General features: G+C 46.9%; 1 protein-coding gene across 1 annotated transcript in view; it reads right to left on the bottom strand.

Annotated features, from left to right (window-relative positions):
• The window catches only part of psmd12 (proteasome 26S subunit, non-ATPase 12), a 62,041-nt gene that overhangs the window by 18,460 nt on the left and 26,252 nt on the right, over positions 1 to 17,329 (bottom strand). The window contains exons 2-4 of the mRNA XM_070858242.1: positions 12,876 to 12,935; positions 10,940 to 11,068; positions 307 to 414 (exon numbers count right to left, since the gene is read on the bottom strand). Coding sequence (XP_070714343.1) covers positions 307 to 414; positions 10,940 to 11,068; positions 12,876 to 12,935 — 297 coding nt within the window. The remainder of the gene's footprint in view (positions 1 to 306; positions 415 to 10,939; positions 11,069 to 12,875; positions 12,936 to 17,329) is intronic.

Raw genomic sequence — 17,329 nt, 5'->3', positions numbered from 1 at the left:
TTTTTGCAGATTTATTGCAATACAATCTGTCGTACTGTTATCCTCCAGATCAATTTCACTGTTCTATAATTGATTTACTGAGTGATTATACATTTAATAATTTTAACAAACAGGCTTAGGAAAGGTTTTGTATTGACATACGTTCAATTGCCTAACCTTCCAAACATCAGTCCTAATGTCTTTATCAGTTATATGCAAAAATAGCACAAGTATACTCAAAGGTTAAGTAACAAAAAGAAAATTATTTCATGTTCAGAGGAAGATCCAAGGAAGCATGCTTTTGTGAAGAGGTGAAAACATACTAACCTTCCCAGCTGTGACAGTGCGCAAAGTGTCAATCAATCTCAATTTGATTGGCAGGTCAGTGATCTGATTGATGTATGTATAGCACTCCTGGACCATTTTTGTAACTGCCTGCATAATAAACAAAGCAAATGATGATGGCTTTGCAAATATTGGATACATTCAAAGCTTGAAAGTCTATTGATTCTCTCCCAGCCTAAAAGTGCTCTTAGCATTACAAGCAGCACGAACAGCATTTTTAAGCTGAACTAAAAGCAAGAGTTTATTTGAATCTCATGAACTGGCATTAATGTCGTGAACAAGCTAAAAATCCTTTTACTACTTTTAATGAGAAATAGCATGCTCTAGCATCAAGCTTCATGCAACGTGATAGCTTTCAGTCATTTAGAAATGAAGAAAATTAGCTAAGACATGAACTTTCTCTTTTGCCAAGAACATTCACAAGATTAGGATGGTCTCTTATTATTTATATTCATTTTTGTTACAGACAAGGTAAAAAGAAAAAGCATTTATAAATTCTGTAAACCTAGCTGTTGAAAAAGATAGCAATCACATTAATAAGTTGATGAAATATCATGCTCAAGGCTATTTTTTCTCCCACACACTAGAAACATTATAATTTATTAGCTGGAGATTGCTTTCTTATTTAAAAATGAATAAACAACAGGATGCAGTCTGTTCAAGCATGATGCCACAGATGGGTGGAATATGGCATGGTGGTACCTGCTAGTTTTTGCATATTTAGTTTTAAGTGTCAACACAGAGGTTGAAACTGTGGCTAAACAGAGAGCAAACATTTCCTGCGGAGAGAAGGAAAAGGAATGGTGGGACAATTAGCGCATGCCAGGCTCAAGCATCTCTTGGTGACCAGTTAGAGTGGAAATGACAGATGTGGGGGAAAGTCCCCACAACATCTTCTTGACCAAAGTATGATAGAGTGGGAGAAGAAAGATGATTTAAAAAACAATGACGAGCCCAAAATCATGATCAACAAAATGTTTGAAAACGCAACAGGAATACACAGCAATCTCCGACTATATGCAGAACATTAAGTTGCCCTTTTTGACTCAATTGAAACCAGAATGTTGAGATACTGATTGTGAATGTCCATAGTATTGTGTTCCTAACACAGATGAGGCTGCACACAGGGAGATTAAAGTAACAGTGACTTCAGTCTTTAATAAGGCACTCCAGAGTGAGGAACAGGCCTTAGGGGCTGGCTTCCCTTGGGACTTCAGGGGATGCGCTCCCTGGTGATGGAATATGGGAGTGCATGCGTTACAGATATACATCATCACTCTCCTCCCAAAGTCAAAGTGAAAACTATTTACAAGGTGAGGCGGTCGGGAGCCTTTCTTTCCCTGGTGGACCGCCTTGGTACAAATGTCTGTTCTGGTGTGTTGGCTGTACCCTCGCTGGGCTGGCGTGTTGTTGGCCCTGCAGGGCTGCTTGGTGAGCCTGGCCTTGCTGGGCTGTTGGGCGTGATGGGTTCGGTTTCCTGGTCTGGCGTGGTGTCGTTGATCCTTTGGGTGTGTGTTGTGGGCTTGAAAAAGGTGGTGTCTGCTGTGGGTTGTTCAGGGCAGTCTGTGAACCACAGCCTCGTTTGGTCCAGGTGCTTTCTGCAAATTTGTCCATTGTCTAGTTTGACTACAAACACCCTATTCCCTTCTTTAGCTATCACTGTGCCCGTGATCCACTTGGGACCATGTCCATAGTTTAGCACATACACAGGGTTATTCACGATACGTCCTTACGATACAGTATAAATGCACACGAGGCCCATGCTGGAGAGAAGGTCAGAAGGTCCTTTATTCCTCAGCACTCAAGTGATGAAGGTGGGTGGAGCTTCCCCTTTTACACCTGAAGGTCCAGGTTAGGAGTGTCTCCCACCTAGTGGTCATTGTTCTCACAGTGTACAACTTAGGTCAGATTATACATGGGTTACAATGCTGGTTGAATACATGACATCACCTCCCCCCCGAAAGTCTTATTGGGATCACAGGTCGAGTCTCTCTGGTGGTTTACACTCTCTTGTAGAGCGCCTGAGTTGGGGCTCCGGTTGTTGGGCGCTGGCCTGAGTGTCTGCTGTTTGCGGTGCCTCAGGCCTATCCAGACCGCCCACAGTGATTGGGCTCTCCTCCCTTTGGTTCCGGTGATCGGTCACCTGTGGGAGTGAACTCTACATCGTCTTCTGCCTCTGCTTTTTCTATGGGGTTGCTGAACCCCCTTTTTGTTTGATCCACGTGTTTGCAGCAGATTTGTCCATTGGTAAGTTTAACTACCAGAATCCCATTTCCCTCTTTGGCAATCACAGTGCCTGTGAGCCATTTGGGCCCTGCAGCATAATTGAGGACAAAAACAGGATCATTTACATCAATACATTGTGCCCTCGCATTCCTGTCATGGTAGTGATATTGTGGCTGGGCCTGCTCTCGACAATTTCTTTCATGGTGGGGTGCATAAGGGATAGCCGGGTTTTGAGCGTCCTTTTCATTAGCAGCTCTGCGGGTGGAACCCGTGAGTGAGTGTGGTCGGGATCTATAGGCCAACAGAGGGCGTGATAAGCGGCTTTGTAGGGAACCCCTTTGGATTCTGAGCATCCCCTGTTTAATTATCTGCACTGCTCGTTCTGCCTGGCCGTTTGAGGCCGGCTTGAACGGTGCCGTTCTGACATGGTTAATTCCATTGCCTGCCACGAAGTCCTGGAATTCAGTGCTTGTGAAGCACGGGCCATTGTCGCTGACCAAGACGTCCGGTAGACCTTGGGCGGCGAACATTGCCCGTAGACTTTCTACCGTGGAAGAGGCTGTGCTTGAATTTAAAATGACACACTCGATCCATTTGGAGTAGGCGTCTACTACAACCAAAAACATTTTCCCCATGAAAGGACCTGCGTAGTCCACATGGATGCGTGACCAAGGCTTGACGGGCCATGGCCAGGGGCTAAGTGGGGCTGCCCTGGGAGCATTGCCCAGCTGGGCACACGTGTTGCACCTGCGAACACAAAGTTCCAGATCTGCGTCTATCCCTGGCCACCAAACGTGTGACCTGGCAATTGCCTTCATCATGACAATGCCCAGGTGCTCATTGTGGAGTTCTCTGATGAATACCTCTCTGCCCATCTGGGGCATGACTATGCAGTTTCCCCACAGTAGGCAATCGGCCTGAATTGAGAGTTCATCCCTGCGCCTGTGAAATGGTTTAAATTCCTCAAGGCATGCCGTGTACGTGGCTGCCCAGTCCCCATTCAGGACACATTTCTTGACTAGAGATAATAGCGGGTCTCTATTTGTCCAGACTTTAATCTGACGGGCTGTCACGGGTGAGCCTTCGCTTCAACAGCCATGACCATCTCAGCAGCATGCTCGGTAGCCCCCTCAGTGGTGGCTAGTGGGAGCCTGCTGAGTGCATCAGCGCAGTTTTCGGTGCCGAATTGTATAGTCATAGGCGGCCAACATGAGTGCCCACCTCTGTATGCGGGCCAAAGCGTTTGCATTTATGGCCTTGTTGTCGGCCAAAAGGGACGTTAGGGGTTTGTGATCTGTCTCCAGCTCAAATTTCCTGCCAAACAGGTACTGGTGCATATACACATGCGAGCACCTCCTTTTCTACCATCCCGTAACCCCTTTCTGCCTGGGACAGACTCCTGGAGGCATAAGCTACCGGCTGTAACTGACCCTTGACATTGACATGCTGCAACACACACCCGACACCATAGGACGACGCATCGCACGTTAACACAAGTTTCTTACATGGGTCGTATAGTGTTAACAGAGTGCTGGAACATAACAAATTGTGTGCTCTATTAAAAGCCCTTTCCTGACCGTCCCCCCAGACCCATTCGTGACCTTTGCGAAGGAGCACGTGTAGTGTCTCTAGCAGCGTGCTCAATTCGGGAAGAAAGTTACCAAAATAGTTCAGGAGCCCCAGGAACGAACGCAGCTCCGTCGTGTTACGGGGTCTGGGCGCTCTCTGGATCGCTTCAGTCTTGGGCGCAGTAGGGCTGATCACGTCTGCTGCTACCCTCATCCCCAGGAATTCTACCTCTGGAGCTAGGAAGACGCACTTAGCCTTTTTCAGTCGCAGCCCTACCCGGTCCAGTCTGCGTAGCACCTCCTCCAGGTTGTGGAGGTGTTCTTCAGTATCGTAACCCGTGATGAGGATGTCGTCCTGAAAAACCACCGTCCCTGGAATCGACTTGAGGAGGCTTTCCATATTTCGTTGGAAGATCGCGGCGGCCGAGCGAATCCCGACTGGACATCTGTTGTACTCAAACAACCCCTTGTGTGTCGTGATGGTCGTCAGCTTTTTCGACTCACTCACCAGCTCCTGGGTCATGTAAGCTGAGGTCAGGTCCAATTTTGAAAAAAGTTTGCCACCGGATATCGTCGCAAAGAGGTCCTCCGCTCTCGGTAGTGGGTACTGGTCTTGGAGTGACACCCGATTGATGGTGGCCTTGTAATCACCACATATCCTGTCCGACCCATCCGCCTTGAACACTGGCACGATCGGGCTCGCCCAGTCACTGAATTCGACTGGCGAGATGATGACTTCCCTCAGCAGGCAGTCCAATTCGCCTTCTATCTTTTCCCGCATCACGTACGGCACTGCTCTGGCCTTGTGGTGTACTGGCCTGGTGGTGTACTGGCCTGGCATCCGGGTTTATATGAATCATTACCTTGGCCCCCATGAAAGTGCCAATGCCGGGTTGAAACAATTAGTCAAATTTGTCCAGGATCTGTGAGCATGATACTCGCTCCACAGAGGAAATTGCATTGACATCGCCCCATTTCCAGTTCATGACAGCAAGCCAACTCCTGCCCAGTAGTGCGGGACCGTCTCCTGGGACAATCCAGAGTGGCAACCTGTTCTCCGAATCTTTGTGGGTCATGACTACCGTGGCGCTGCCCAACACCGGAATGATCTGCTTTGTGTAAGTTCGTAGCTGTGCGTCAATCGGCGATAATTTTGGCCTCCTGGCCTTGGACGCCCACAACTTTTCAAACTGTTTGATACCCATCAGGGACTGGCTGGCCCTCGTGTCTAGCTCCATTGATACTGGGATGCCATTGAGGAGCACTTTCATCATTATCGGTGGTGTCCTAGTGTATGAACTGTATACGTGCTCCACATGAACTCGCTGAACTTCAGCTTAGTGATTTCCCCCAGCGTTCACTTCTGCAGGTATTTTGCTCATCCCTGCAAACTCCGGCTGAGTGTGTGCCTCCACCATGAGCTGTTGTTTGAAACAAAAGGTCCCTTGCCAGTCGATCGTCCCTGACTGCCCGTGACTGTCCTTGAATGCGCCATTAACAGGTGTTGATGGCCCCATTACTGGCCGCATTGTCCCTTGCAATGGCGTGAATCGCCGTTCAGCTTGCCATTGTCTCTGTCGAACTCCCCCTCTGGGTTCGACTACATGTTGGGGCATGCCCGAATGCCCTTGTCTGCCTGGAGAACTGTGTGCTGCTTTAACAATGTTGAATCTCTGTCCCAACCATTCCTTAACACAGTACCTCTCGTCTGTTCTGCTAGTGGCCATGCTCGTGTGGTTTAAATCCCAGTTTCTCGTCGCCATTAATACGTCTTTACTATACAGTATAAATGCACACGAGGCCCATGCTTGAGAGGTCAGTCTGTGACCTATCCTTTATTCCTCAGCACTCAAGTGATGAAGGTGGGTGGAGCTTCCCCTTTTATACCTGAAGGTCCAGGTTAGGAGTGTCTCCCACAAGTTCACCACCTAGTGGTCATTGTTCTCACAGTGTACAACTTAGGTCAGATTATACATGGGTTACAATTCTGGTTGAATACATGACAGTTACGATCAATTTCCCGTGACACTATGGCGCGACCATCGTTTACATTTTGTTGCTGCCGCCTGCTCTCTACCTGATCTTGCAGGTTCGGGTGAACCAGCGAGAGTCTGGTTTTAAGTGTCCTTTTCATGAGTAGCTCAGCCAGGGGCACACCCCAGTGAGCGAGTGGGGTCTCGTGCGGTAGCTGAGCAGTACTCTGGACAGGCGGGTTTGGAGCCTTCTGTGACTCGTTTAAGGCTCTGTTTGATGGTTTGTACTGCCCGCTCTGCCTGCCCATTGGAGGCTGGTTTAAACGGGGCCGAGGTGACATGTTTGATCCCATTGCGGGTCATGAATTCTTTAAATTCGGCACTGGTAAAACATGGCCCACTGTCACTGACCAGTATGTCAGGCAGGCCGTGGGTGGCAAACATGGTCCTCAGGCTTTCAATGGTGGCGGTGCTTCCCGACATTATTTCACATTCAATCCATTTTGAAAAAGCATCCACCACCACCAGGAACATTTTACCGAGAAATGGACCCGCATAGCCGACATGGATCCTCGACCATGGTCTGGAGGGCCAGGATCTCAAACCTAGTGGTGCCTCTCTGGGCGCGTTGCTCAACTGAGCACATACGCTGCATTGCCATACACAGGACTCTTAAGTCAGAGTCGATACCGGGCCACCACACGTGGGATCTGGCTATCGCTTTCAACATTACTATATCCGGGTGTGTGCTGTGACGATCCGAGATGAACGTCTCCCTGCCCTTTTTTGGTAGCACTACACGGTTACCCCACAACAGGCAATCTGCCTGAATGGACAGCTCGTGCTTTCGCCGCTGGAACGGCTTGATTGGCTCTTGCATTTCAACGGGGATGCTGGCCCAGCTCCCATGTAGTACACAGTTTTTTTACTAGGGACAGCAGAGGATCTTGGCCGGTCCAAGTCCTAATCTGGCGGGTCGTGACAGGTGATTTATCATTTTCAAACGCTTCCATGACCATCAACAAGTCTGCGGGCTGCGCCACCATCAACAAATTTGCAGGCTGCGCCATTTCCACCCCCGTGGTGGGCAATAGTAGCCGACTGAGAGCATCTGCACAGTTCTCGGTGCCTGGCCTGTGGCGGATGGTATAGTTATACAGATAGCGCGAGTGCCCACCTTTGTAAGCGGGCTGAGGCATTAGTATTTACCCCTTGTTTTCAGCGAACAGGGATGCGAGGGGTTTGTGATCGGTTTCCAGCTCAAATTTGAGGCCAAACTGGTACTGATGCATTTTCTTTACCCTGAACACACACGCTAATGCCTCTTTCTCAATCATGCTGTCGGCCCTCTCGGCCTTTTCAAGCGCCTGGAAGCATAGACGACAGGTTGCAACTTCCCCGCAACGTTAGCTTGCTGTAATACACACCCGACTCCGTACGACGACACATCACATGCTCGCACAAGTCTTTTACATGGGTTATATAATACAAGCAGCTTGTTGGAGCACAAAATGTTTCTGGCTTTCTCAAAAGCAATTACTTGTTTTTTTACCCCATACCCAGTTCTCACCTTTGCGCAATAACACATGTCGGGGCTCTAAAAGGGTGCTTAACCCTGGTAGGAAGTTACCAAAATAGTTGAGGAGTCCCAGGAACGACCGCAGCTCTGACATTCTGTGGCCTGGGCGCGTGCCTGATAGCCTCTGTCTTGGCGTCTGTGGGCCGAATGCTATCCGCCGCAATCTTTCTCCCCAAAAACTCCACTTCTGTTGCCATGAAGACGCATTTCGACCTCTTCAGCCGCAGCCCCACGCGATCCAGTCGCTGGAGGACCCCCTCCATGTTTTGTAGGTGCTCGACGGTTTCCCGACCCATGACCAATATGTCGTCCTGAAAAACCACCATTTGTGGTACCGACTTGAGTAAGCTTTCCATGTTTCTCTGGAAGATCGCTATGCCGATCGAATTCTAAACGGGCATCTGTTGTAGATGAACAGTCCCTTTTGCGTGTTGATGCAGGTGAGGCCCTTCGAAGACTCCTCCAGCTCCTGCGTCATGTAGGCCGAAGTCAGATCGAGCTTGGTGAACGTCTTGCCTCCTGCCAGCGTCGCAAATAGGTCGTCTCCCTTAGATAGCGGGTATTGGTCCTGTAGCGAGAAATGATTAATAGTTACTTTATAATCGCCGCAAATCCTGACCGTGCCATCACTTTTTTGAGTACTGGAACAATCAGGCTGGCCCACTCGCTGAATTCCACTGGGGAGATGATGCCCCCGCGTTGCAGCCTGTCCATCTTGATTTCCACTCTCTCCCTCATCATGTGAGAGGTACCGCTCGCACCTTGTGGTGAATGGGTTGTGCCCCTGGGACCAAATGGATCCGCACCTTCGCCCCGGAAACGTTTCCAATGCCTGGCTCAAAAAGGGAAGGAAATTTGTTAAGAACCTGGGTACATGATGTCATCCCAGTTCCAGCGGATTTTGCCCAGCCAGCTCCTTCCAAGCAGTGTGGGGCCATCGCCCGGGACAATCTAGAATGGCAGTTCGTGCACCGTGCCCTTGTAGGTGACCTTGACCATGGCGCTGCCCAGGACAGCGATGAGCTCTTTGGTGTACGTTCTCAGTTTTGTGTGCATGGAGCTCAGGGCTGGTCTGAGTGCCTTGTTGCACCACAGTCTCTCAAACATCTTTTTACTCATGATGGATTGACTAGCGCCAGTGTCCAGTTCCATGGCTACGGGTAAGCCATTCAATTTTACACTTAGCATTATAGGTGGACACTTTTATCGAAAATGTGTGCACCCAGTGTACTTCAGCATCTGCCTCCTCTGAAGCTCGAAATTGCTTTGATCCAACATGGACCGATCTTCCTCTGCCACGTGGTGGTTAGCAGGTTTTGCAGAGCTTGCAGGAGGTGCCCTATTGTTCCACAGCTCTTGCAAAACATACCCTTTGAAGCGGCATGAATAGGCTGAATGGAAGCCTCCACAACGCCAACAAGGTGTGAATTGCCTTTCATTCATCCTTTGTTGGGGACTCTGGGTCACCTGAGGCCTGCTGGAAGTTGCAGATTCCTGGGTTCTGCCCTGTACATTTCTGCTCGCAAACACAGGTCCGGTTAATTTATGAACATTGCTAGCACTTGTGTGCTGAGAGATTTGTTTGGTGTTATCACTGGTGGACATAAACGCCTGTGCTATCGCAATGGCCTTACTGAGGGTTGGTGTCTCTACAGTCAAAAGTTTTCATAGGATGGTCTCGTGGCCAATGCCCAGTACAAAAAAAGTCTGAGCATCTGCTCCAGGTAGCAATCAAACTCACATTGTCCTGCAAGTCGCCTTAGCTCGGCGACGTAGCTCGCCACTTCCTGACCTTCAGATCGCTGGCACGTGTAGAACTGACACCTCGCCATCAGCACGCTCTCCCTCGGGTTAGGATGCTCCCGTACAAGGTGTACACAGCTCCTCATACGACTTATCTGTGGGTTTCACCGGAGCCAGAAGATTCTTCATGAGGCTGTAGGATGGTGACCCGCAGACCGTGAGGAGGACCGCTCTCCTTTTTGCAGCGCTTCCTTCTCCGTCCAGCTCGTTGGCTACAAAGTACTGGTCTAGCCGTTCGACATAGGCTTCCCAGTCCTCACCCTCCGAGAACTTCTCCAGGATGCCCACAGTTTGCTGCATCTTTGTGTTGGATTCGTATACTCGTCGCCAGTTATTGTGTTCCTAACACAAATGAGGCTTCACACAGGGAGCTTAAAGTAACAGTGACCTCAGTCTTTAATAAGACACTCCAGAGTGAGGAACAGGCCTTGGGGGCCAGCTTATATACAATGCTCCCAAGGGATGCTGGATCTCTTGGGACTTCAGGGGATGAGCTCCCTGGTGGAGGAACATGAGAGTGCATGCTTTACAGATACACAACACATAGAATCATAGAATGATAAAACACAAAAGGAGGCCATTCGACCCATGTGATGGATCTATGAAAGAAATACAAATAAAACTGATCAACAATACATTAACATGACAATACAAAAGTCCAGTCTCTCCATCACTTCTATTTGCAGTTAAAAGACACATTAAAGACCACACTGGTGGTAGGAATTCAGTCTCCTCATACAGAAGTGCAAAGGATCAGTATGGACTAGAAATTTGCCGACTTTGCAGCTGTTTTTTTGGTGCTATTTCACCATATTTGGCGAAAAACCGGTTGACAGGAATTTCTGTGATGTTTGTGGCGGCGGTTTTCAAATACCGCTGGAGAGGAGTGCCGCCGCGCATGACCCGAAATAGCGTTTTTGCCAAAGATTTGGCGCTCTGTACACCCGTTTTTTGCGCAAAAAATACCGACTTGTAAAAAGCTACAGTAAGTTAGTTTTTAAAATTTATTTAATTATTTTTCAGCGATTCGATAGATAAGTGTCTTGTAAATGTTCTGTGAATTTTTTTACTCAATTTTATTTTATGCGTTTTTCTGTCCTCCTCGCAGTGTTATCGGCCTCGGACTAAAGTTGGTGAGGATTGCAGTTTGCGGCGTGAATCCTCGTGCAATGCCAATTTTTAACCGCTGTGCAAATTAAAGCTTGAATTTCCGGCCGGATAGCGATAGCGAATTTTTGCAAAAAAAATACCATTTTCGCTGGGAACCGAATTTCTAACCCTATGGAACTTGGGAGACAAATGCCAATTAAATATTTGAGTGTGTTTAAGTTTTTATTTCTCAGTATTCAGCTATAGTATTCATATGTATTCTTCTAATAAACGGTCAACTGGAAGAATGTTTCTATTTTGAAGTTAAAATAGAGAACAGCTTTAGTAGGCTGTTCTGTACAATCTGTGGACTTTACCTGTTTTAGCTGACTTCTCCTTTTCGACAAAAGTACAACATTTTCATTCAATGCATCCCAGTCTTTTGCATCATAACACATTTTCACAATGCCAACCAGGATTCTTGATGTGGATGTCATATCAGAAGCCTATAATTTATAATGGAAAGATTCAGACCAGTCGGTCACAGTATAGTTATGAACCAATCAACCAAATGCAGTGGCAATTCTCAAATGGTTTACAATTAATGAATGGAATTGTATCAGATGGGCTAGCATATGTTTACAGTAATTTGACATTAGGGAAGGATCTAAAACACTGCACTTGTGAACTTGGTGCGAACTTTGGTTTTTATGCAAATGTGACTGCTTTTTACATAAAAACATAGTACTGTAACAGTTTTAAGAAGATCGTTGGTCCATCTAGCCCACTTTATTCACAAATATTCCCGGTGCGTTTCTAGTAACACTGAATCTCATTTGTTGTCAAGTCTTTCTTGAAACCTATTCAGGTTTCTTGTACCACCACCTGTGCCGGTAATCTATTCATTTATACTTTCCACCCTTTTATTGAAAAATAAATTCTCCAGCATTTTTAATGTTCTTTTGTTGTCTTTATTTTTTATTTATTAAAGCATAATTATTCAGGGTAACGCAAAGGCAAATTTCTTAAAAGGGAAGGAAACTATTGGGAGGTGAGATATTTTTTTATTCAAGTTATTCCCCAATTTCATATATTTATTAAAAAAAGGTCAACCATTCTAGTAAAGTACCCAATGGGCAAAATCTTGGAGCAACTGCACAGGAAAGAAAAGGGGCTGCAACGTCAACCAGACCTGATGGCTCCATCTGACACTGGGAATCCAAGCTACTGGCTCGGGAATCTGCAATCCCAACTGACTGCAGATTTCCTAATTTCTTGATGCAACTATGGATAGGCAATAAACACAGCCTTTCCCGCATCCCCCACACAGAACAACATTTATAAAGAAATCAGCTTCCATATGGTTCATACAGAATCTCTATTCCTCGATGATGTCACCTGAGTGACCGAGCAGGAGGGCACTCTAACTCAAGCGTCTCCAGGGGTAAGAAAATTAATTCATGTTTTAAAAACAAAAATGGAAATATTGATTTCCATAAGCATATTTATTTTCTATAAACTAGGGAATAAAGGAAAGAACTTGCATGTATATAGTGCCTTTCACAACCACAGGATGACCCAAAGCAGTCACTGTTGTAATGTAGGAAAATGCAGCAACCAATTTTCACATAGCAATGTCCCACAAACCGCAATGAGATACATGGCCAGATAATATGATTTAGTGATGTTGATTGGGGGATAAATATTGGCCAAGACCCCTTGTGAACTTCCTTTCTCTTCTAATGATACCCTGGTATCTTTTACGTTTACCTGAGAGGACAGGCCTTGGTTTAATGTCTCATCTAACAGCATCTATAATGGTGCAGCACTGAGCTCAAATCTGTCGTGGGGCTTGATCCCACGATCTTGTAATTCAGAGGCGAGAGTGCTACCACTGAGCCAAAGATGACACCTTGAAAAATATTCCTCCTAGACTTTCCCTCCCCTTTGAGACACAGACCTTGTGATTTATTTTAAATTGGCCGACATTTCTGAGACAAAAGAGATTTTGGGTGACTAAGTAAAATCATGGATTGCTGTACAATAAACTTCTAACAAATGCCTGCTGGGAGTCCTCCAAAAATCTGCAAGGTAAAAAGATGCAGAATGCGCTCAATGTGTTTTTTTCCTCCTACACTTCCACTTGGATTCAACCTAAACCTGCAATTAAAGCAGAGTCATGTATTGTCTGGTTGAACTTTAAAGAGATGTACTATATTATTGCAATGAGCACAATTTGATTAATCCTGTAAATTAAAAAATGTAAAATGAGTTGTGATTTTAATCTCACAAAATAATTTAATTTGCTCTTACTGTTCGAGTCTGCTTTTCCAATGACAGAAGGTTATCAATACCCTCCTGCAATCTTCCATCCTAAACAACAAAAACAAAATGAGTATTATTACAGGAAGAATAGATATAATTCAAAGCAATATTAACTACCCTTTAAAACACTTTTCTTTCCCACTCCAAAAATAGCTCTCCATGCAAATTAAACATATAGATTTATCCCACAGCACAACATAATCACTTCCCCTTCCCATATCCCAGACTTAGAAAATCTAATTTCATGTTCAATTCTCATTCAGACATGCAGGAAATGTGAAAAGAACACAGGCAGTTATGGAGGTAACCAACTTATATTATTTTCTATACCTGTACTATACAACTAGAAAATAGCAGTAGTAGGTCATTCGGCACATCAAGCCTGCACCGCCATTCAATATGATCATGGCTGATCCTCTATCCCGCTTTTTCCCCATGCCCCTTGGTGCCCTTTGTTTCGAGAAATCTATCTCCCTCTTAAATATATTCAATGACTTGGCCTCCACGCCTTCTGTGGTAGAGAACTCCACAGGTTCACCACCCTCTGAAAAAAGGTCTCCTCATCTCGGTCCTAAATTTCCTATCCCATATCCTGAGATTGTGACCCCTTGTTCTGGACTGCCCAGCCAGGGGAAACATCCTTCCCGCATCCAGTCTATCTAACCTAGTCAGAATTTTATATGTTTTAATGAGATCCCCTCATTCTTCTAAACTCCAGTGAATACAGGCCTAGTCGACCCAATCTCTCCTCATACAACAGTTCTGCCATCCCAGGAATCAGTATGGTGAACCTTCGCTGCACTCCCTATATGGCAAGTATATCCTTTCTTGGGTAAGGAGACCAAAACTGCACACCACTCTAGGTGTGGTCTCACCAAGGCCCTGTACAACTGTTGTAAAACATCCTTGCTCCTGTACTCAAAACCTCTTGCAATGAAGGCCAACATACCATTTGCCTTCCTAACTGCTTGCTGCACTTGCATGTTTGCTTTCAATGGGCCGAAGTTTCGGGCTGCGACGTTCGAGCTGGACGCCTGTTCTTCGTGCCCAAAAGTGCGCAGGAAAAAAAACTGCCAGATTCTCCGGCTCCTCGGAGCTCTAAGCCAGCTTGGCGCGGCGCGCAGATCACAGCTTGGGGGGGGGGGGGGGGGAGGAGGGCGGAGCCAGACACTCGCGCTGATTCTGTAAGCAGTGGGGGCGGGTCTAATTCAAATAAGGCAACATCGTTCCGGCAACCCTGCGCGTGCGCGTTGGAGTGTGCGCGCAGTGTGAAACAAACATTGGCACTCGGCCATTTTTAAAGGGACTAGAGGAAAAGTGAAATTTGTCTCTTGGACCCCTGGAAAGGCTTGTGATTTAATTTTTGTGATATTTTTGTGTGAAGGAGTGCTTTTAGCAGTACTGTTGAATAAATCACCTGCTGAAATCAGTGAGTGCAGCTTTTCACTGCTAAACTTGCAGAACCGGTGCTGCATTGGTGCATGCAAATTAAGGACTGTGTGTTTTGAGAAATAAGAGTGCCAATTCAACTTTGCAATGGATCAACGTCCACCAAGAACAAAGAATTTCTTCCATGAGGAAGTGGAGATATTAGTCAACGTAATTGAGCAGAGATGGCAGGGGCTAGATACCAGCAACAGAGGTCACATAAAAGTGCCACCAAAAGAAATGAAGAAACGCTGGAACCAAGTTGCAGAAGATTATTGCGCAGTGGTGTATACCATGAGATCTGGAAGCCAGTGTAAAAAGAAATGGCATGACCTTGGTCAAGTAGCTAGTGTAAGTAATATTTCCCATTTTTAATTTAATCGTAATTGTAACCTGGCTATCTGTATGTCCCACCTTGCAGACTGGCACACACTGTAAAAAGTTATATTTTACTCTTTGCAGAAGAAATTGGCCCACAACAAAAGGGAAGCAACTCGGACAGGAGGAGGCGTGCCCAATCTGCATCCACTGACACCCTTGGAACAAAGGGTAGCTGCTATGATGAGTCGCACATGGAGAAAAGCAATCAGTACAGCACAAGCTGGGCCTGCACACGAGGAAGAGGGCAAGTCCTGAAAATGCATCGTGGCCCTTTAAATCAACCTGCTGCCTAACCTGCTATGTGTGAGAGTACTCATGCCACACATCTGGCCCCCTCCCTTGCTGTTAAACATTTGACTGTTGTGATGTATTTTGTAGAATACGATGATGATGATGATGATGATGCTGCTGCTGCTGCTGCTGTTGCTGCTGCCAACCCTGAGGATACAGAACAAGAACGAGTACAACCAGATGCGGACGAACCAGACTGAATGATGGCAGCGATGACTGAAATGTCTGCAAGGGAGAGCTTCCAAATTAATGTTTATGAGCCCCCATCAAGGGGCATTAGAGTTTCAATCCCCAGCATAGGTCTTGGTTCTACCTTCCATGGTTTTGATTCTGATGTTGCGGGTCCCAGTGGTGCTGCTGGTATAATGCAGCATTCTACAGTCAGTGCACTACCGTCCAAGCCTGCGCCTCCCACTCGCATAGGTTCTGGTTCCACCTTCTATGGTTTTGATTCCGACGTTGCGGGTCCCAGATCTGCTGCTGATATCATGGAGCAGTTTACACCCATTCGTCCAACACCCCAGCCCACGGCTCGCACTCGAGTGCTATCGTCTGGAACACCGAGCGTCCCACCGTTCCAGCCCGAGCCTCTCCCTCTAGTTCTGCCGTCTGCAACACAGAACGTCCCACAGTCCCAGCCCGCGCCTCCCTGTGTAGTGGTGCCGCTTGCAACACCGAGCATCCCACTGTCCATGCCCGCGCCTACCAGTGTAGTGGTGCCACGAGGCAGAGAAGGAGATTGGAAACACGCACTCCTGAGATGCAGCTTGCAACAGATGCGGCTCAGGTTGTGGCATTGGGTATGGAGACCAATGAGCTTACCCGATCACTCATCGGCGGCGTCAGTGCAGTGGGTGAAGAGTGGACGGTCCTGACGGGAGAAATAGCAGTAATGACACGGGAACTTAGGGAGGGAATGTCCGAGGGAGTGCAATCGACGGCACAGGCCGTCAGGGAGGGCATGCAAGCGACGGCACAGGCCATCAGGGAGGGCCTGGTTGAGGTAGCTGCTGCAATAAGGGCACACAGCTCGGCCAATCAAATGACACCCCCATGAAGAAGTGAACATTCACTGAGATATGGATGAGACATGGTTGCAGCCTTTCTTTGCTGCTTTTGTTCTTGTTCTTGATGTAGCTGTAGTAGCGTTTTTCAAATTGAAATTGTTTTGTAAGTTTTGTAACTTTACAACTTATAAGTGATCTCAGGGTTTTCAAGTGATCTTAGTGTAAATGCTCTCACATTCTGTAACTTATTTAATTTTGCATCTAAAAAGTGATCTTGAAGTGTAAGTGATCTTAAGAGTGTAAGATTTTTCACATTGCAATTGTTTTGTAACTTTACAAGTTTTTAAGTGATCTTCAAGAGTCATATTAAAAAGTATAGTTTGATACAACAAATATTTTCTTAGAGTGACGTTAACTTTTCAATAAAATATTTTTTCATTAAAACTGTTGCATGTTCCATTAACACAACACAACGTAGGAACAACTGCAAAGAACAAACATGTCCATGCGCAACAGTGGTCGCAGAGCCCTCAGGCATCAGTAGTTGAAGCGTTCACGGATGAGCTGCTGGCGCAAGGCTCGAGTAATCGTTAAAGGGGCACGATGGACGGCCCTCCTCCGACCTCATGCTCCGGCATCAGGCACTTGCATGCTTTCCTGATCGTCGTCATCATCCACAACCTGCTGTACCGTAATATTATCATGCACTGGACCCTCACGTAGGTCTTCTGGTTCCACTACCAGCTCCCGCTGCCTCATGATGGCTAAGTTATGAAGCATGCAGCACACAACAGTGAAGTGACTGACAATCTGAGGAGAGTATAGCAAATGTCCTCCAGAATGGTCCAGGCATCGGAATCGCTGTTTCAATATGCCAAGGGTCCTCTCAATGATGCTGCGCGTCGCAATGTGCGCCATGTTGTATTGACGGTCAGCTTCTGTCCGTGTCACGCGTAGGGGCGTTGAGTCAGGCCGTACCCTATGTCTCCCAGTAGCCAGCTCTGCCCTTCTGGCTGCTGCTCAAACATGTCAGATATAACGCTGTCGCGTAGGATGAACGCATCGTGGGTGCTGCCAGGGTATCTCGCATTGACTGACATGATGCGCTGCTTGTCGTCACACACGAGCTGCACATTGATAGAGTGCACACCTTTCCTATTTCGGTACTGCTCAGAATCCTCCACAGGTGCTCGCAAGGCTATGTGGGTACAATCAATGCAGCCCTGTACCTTTGGGAAGCCGGCAATCCTGAAGAAGCCCACAGCCCTCTCATGGATCGCTTGTGCGGTCATTGGGAAACTGATGAAGTCATTCCTTCGCGCATACAGTGCAGCC

Source organism: Pristiophorus japonicus, chromosome 16 (genome assembly GCF_044704955.1).
Source record: "Pristiophorus japonicus isolate sPriJap1 chromosome 16, sPriJap1.hap1, whole genome shotgun sequence".
Classification (NCBI taxonomy): domain Eukaryota; kingdom Metazoa; phylum Chordata; class Chondrichthyes; family Pristiophoridae; genus Pristiophorus; species Pristiophorus japonicus.
This window is presented reverse-complemented; position numbering and strand designations above follow the sequence as displayed.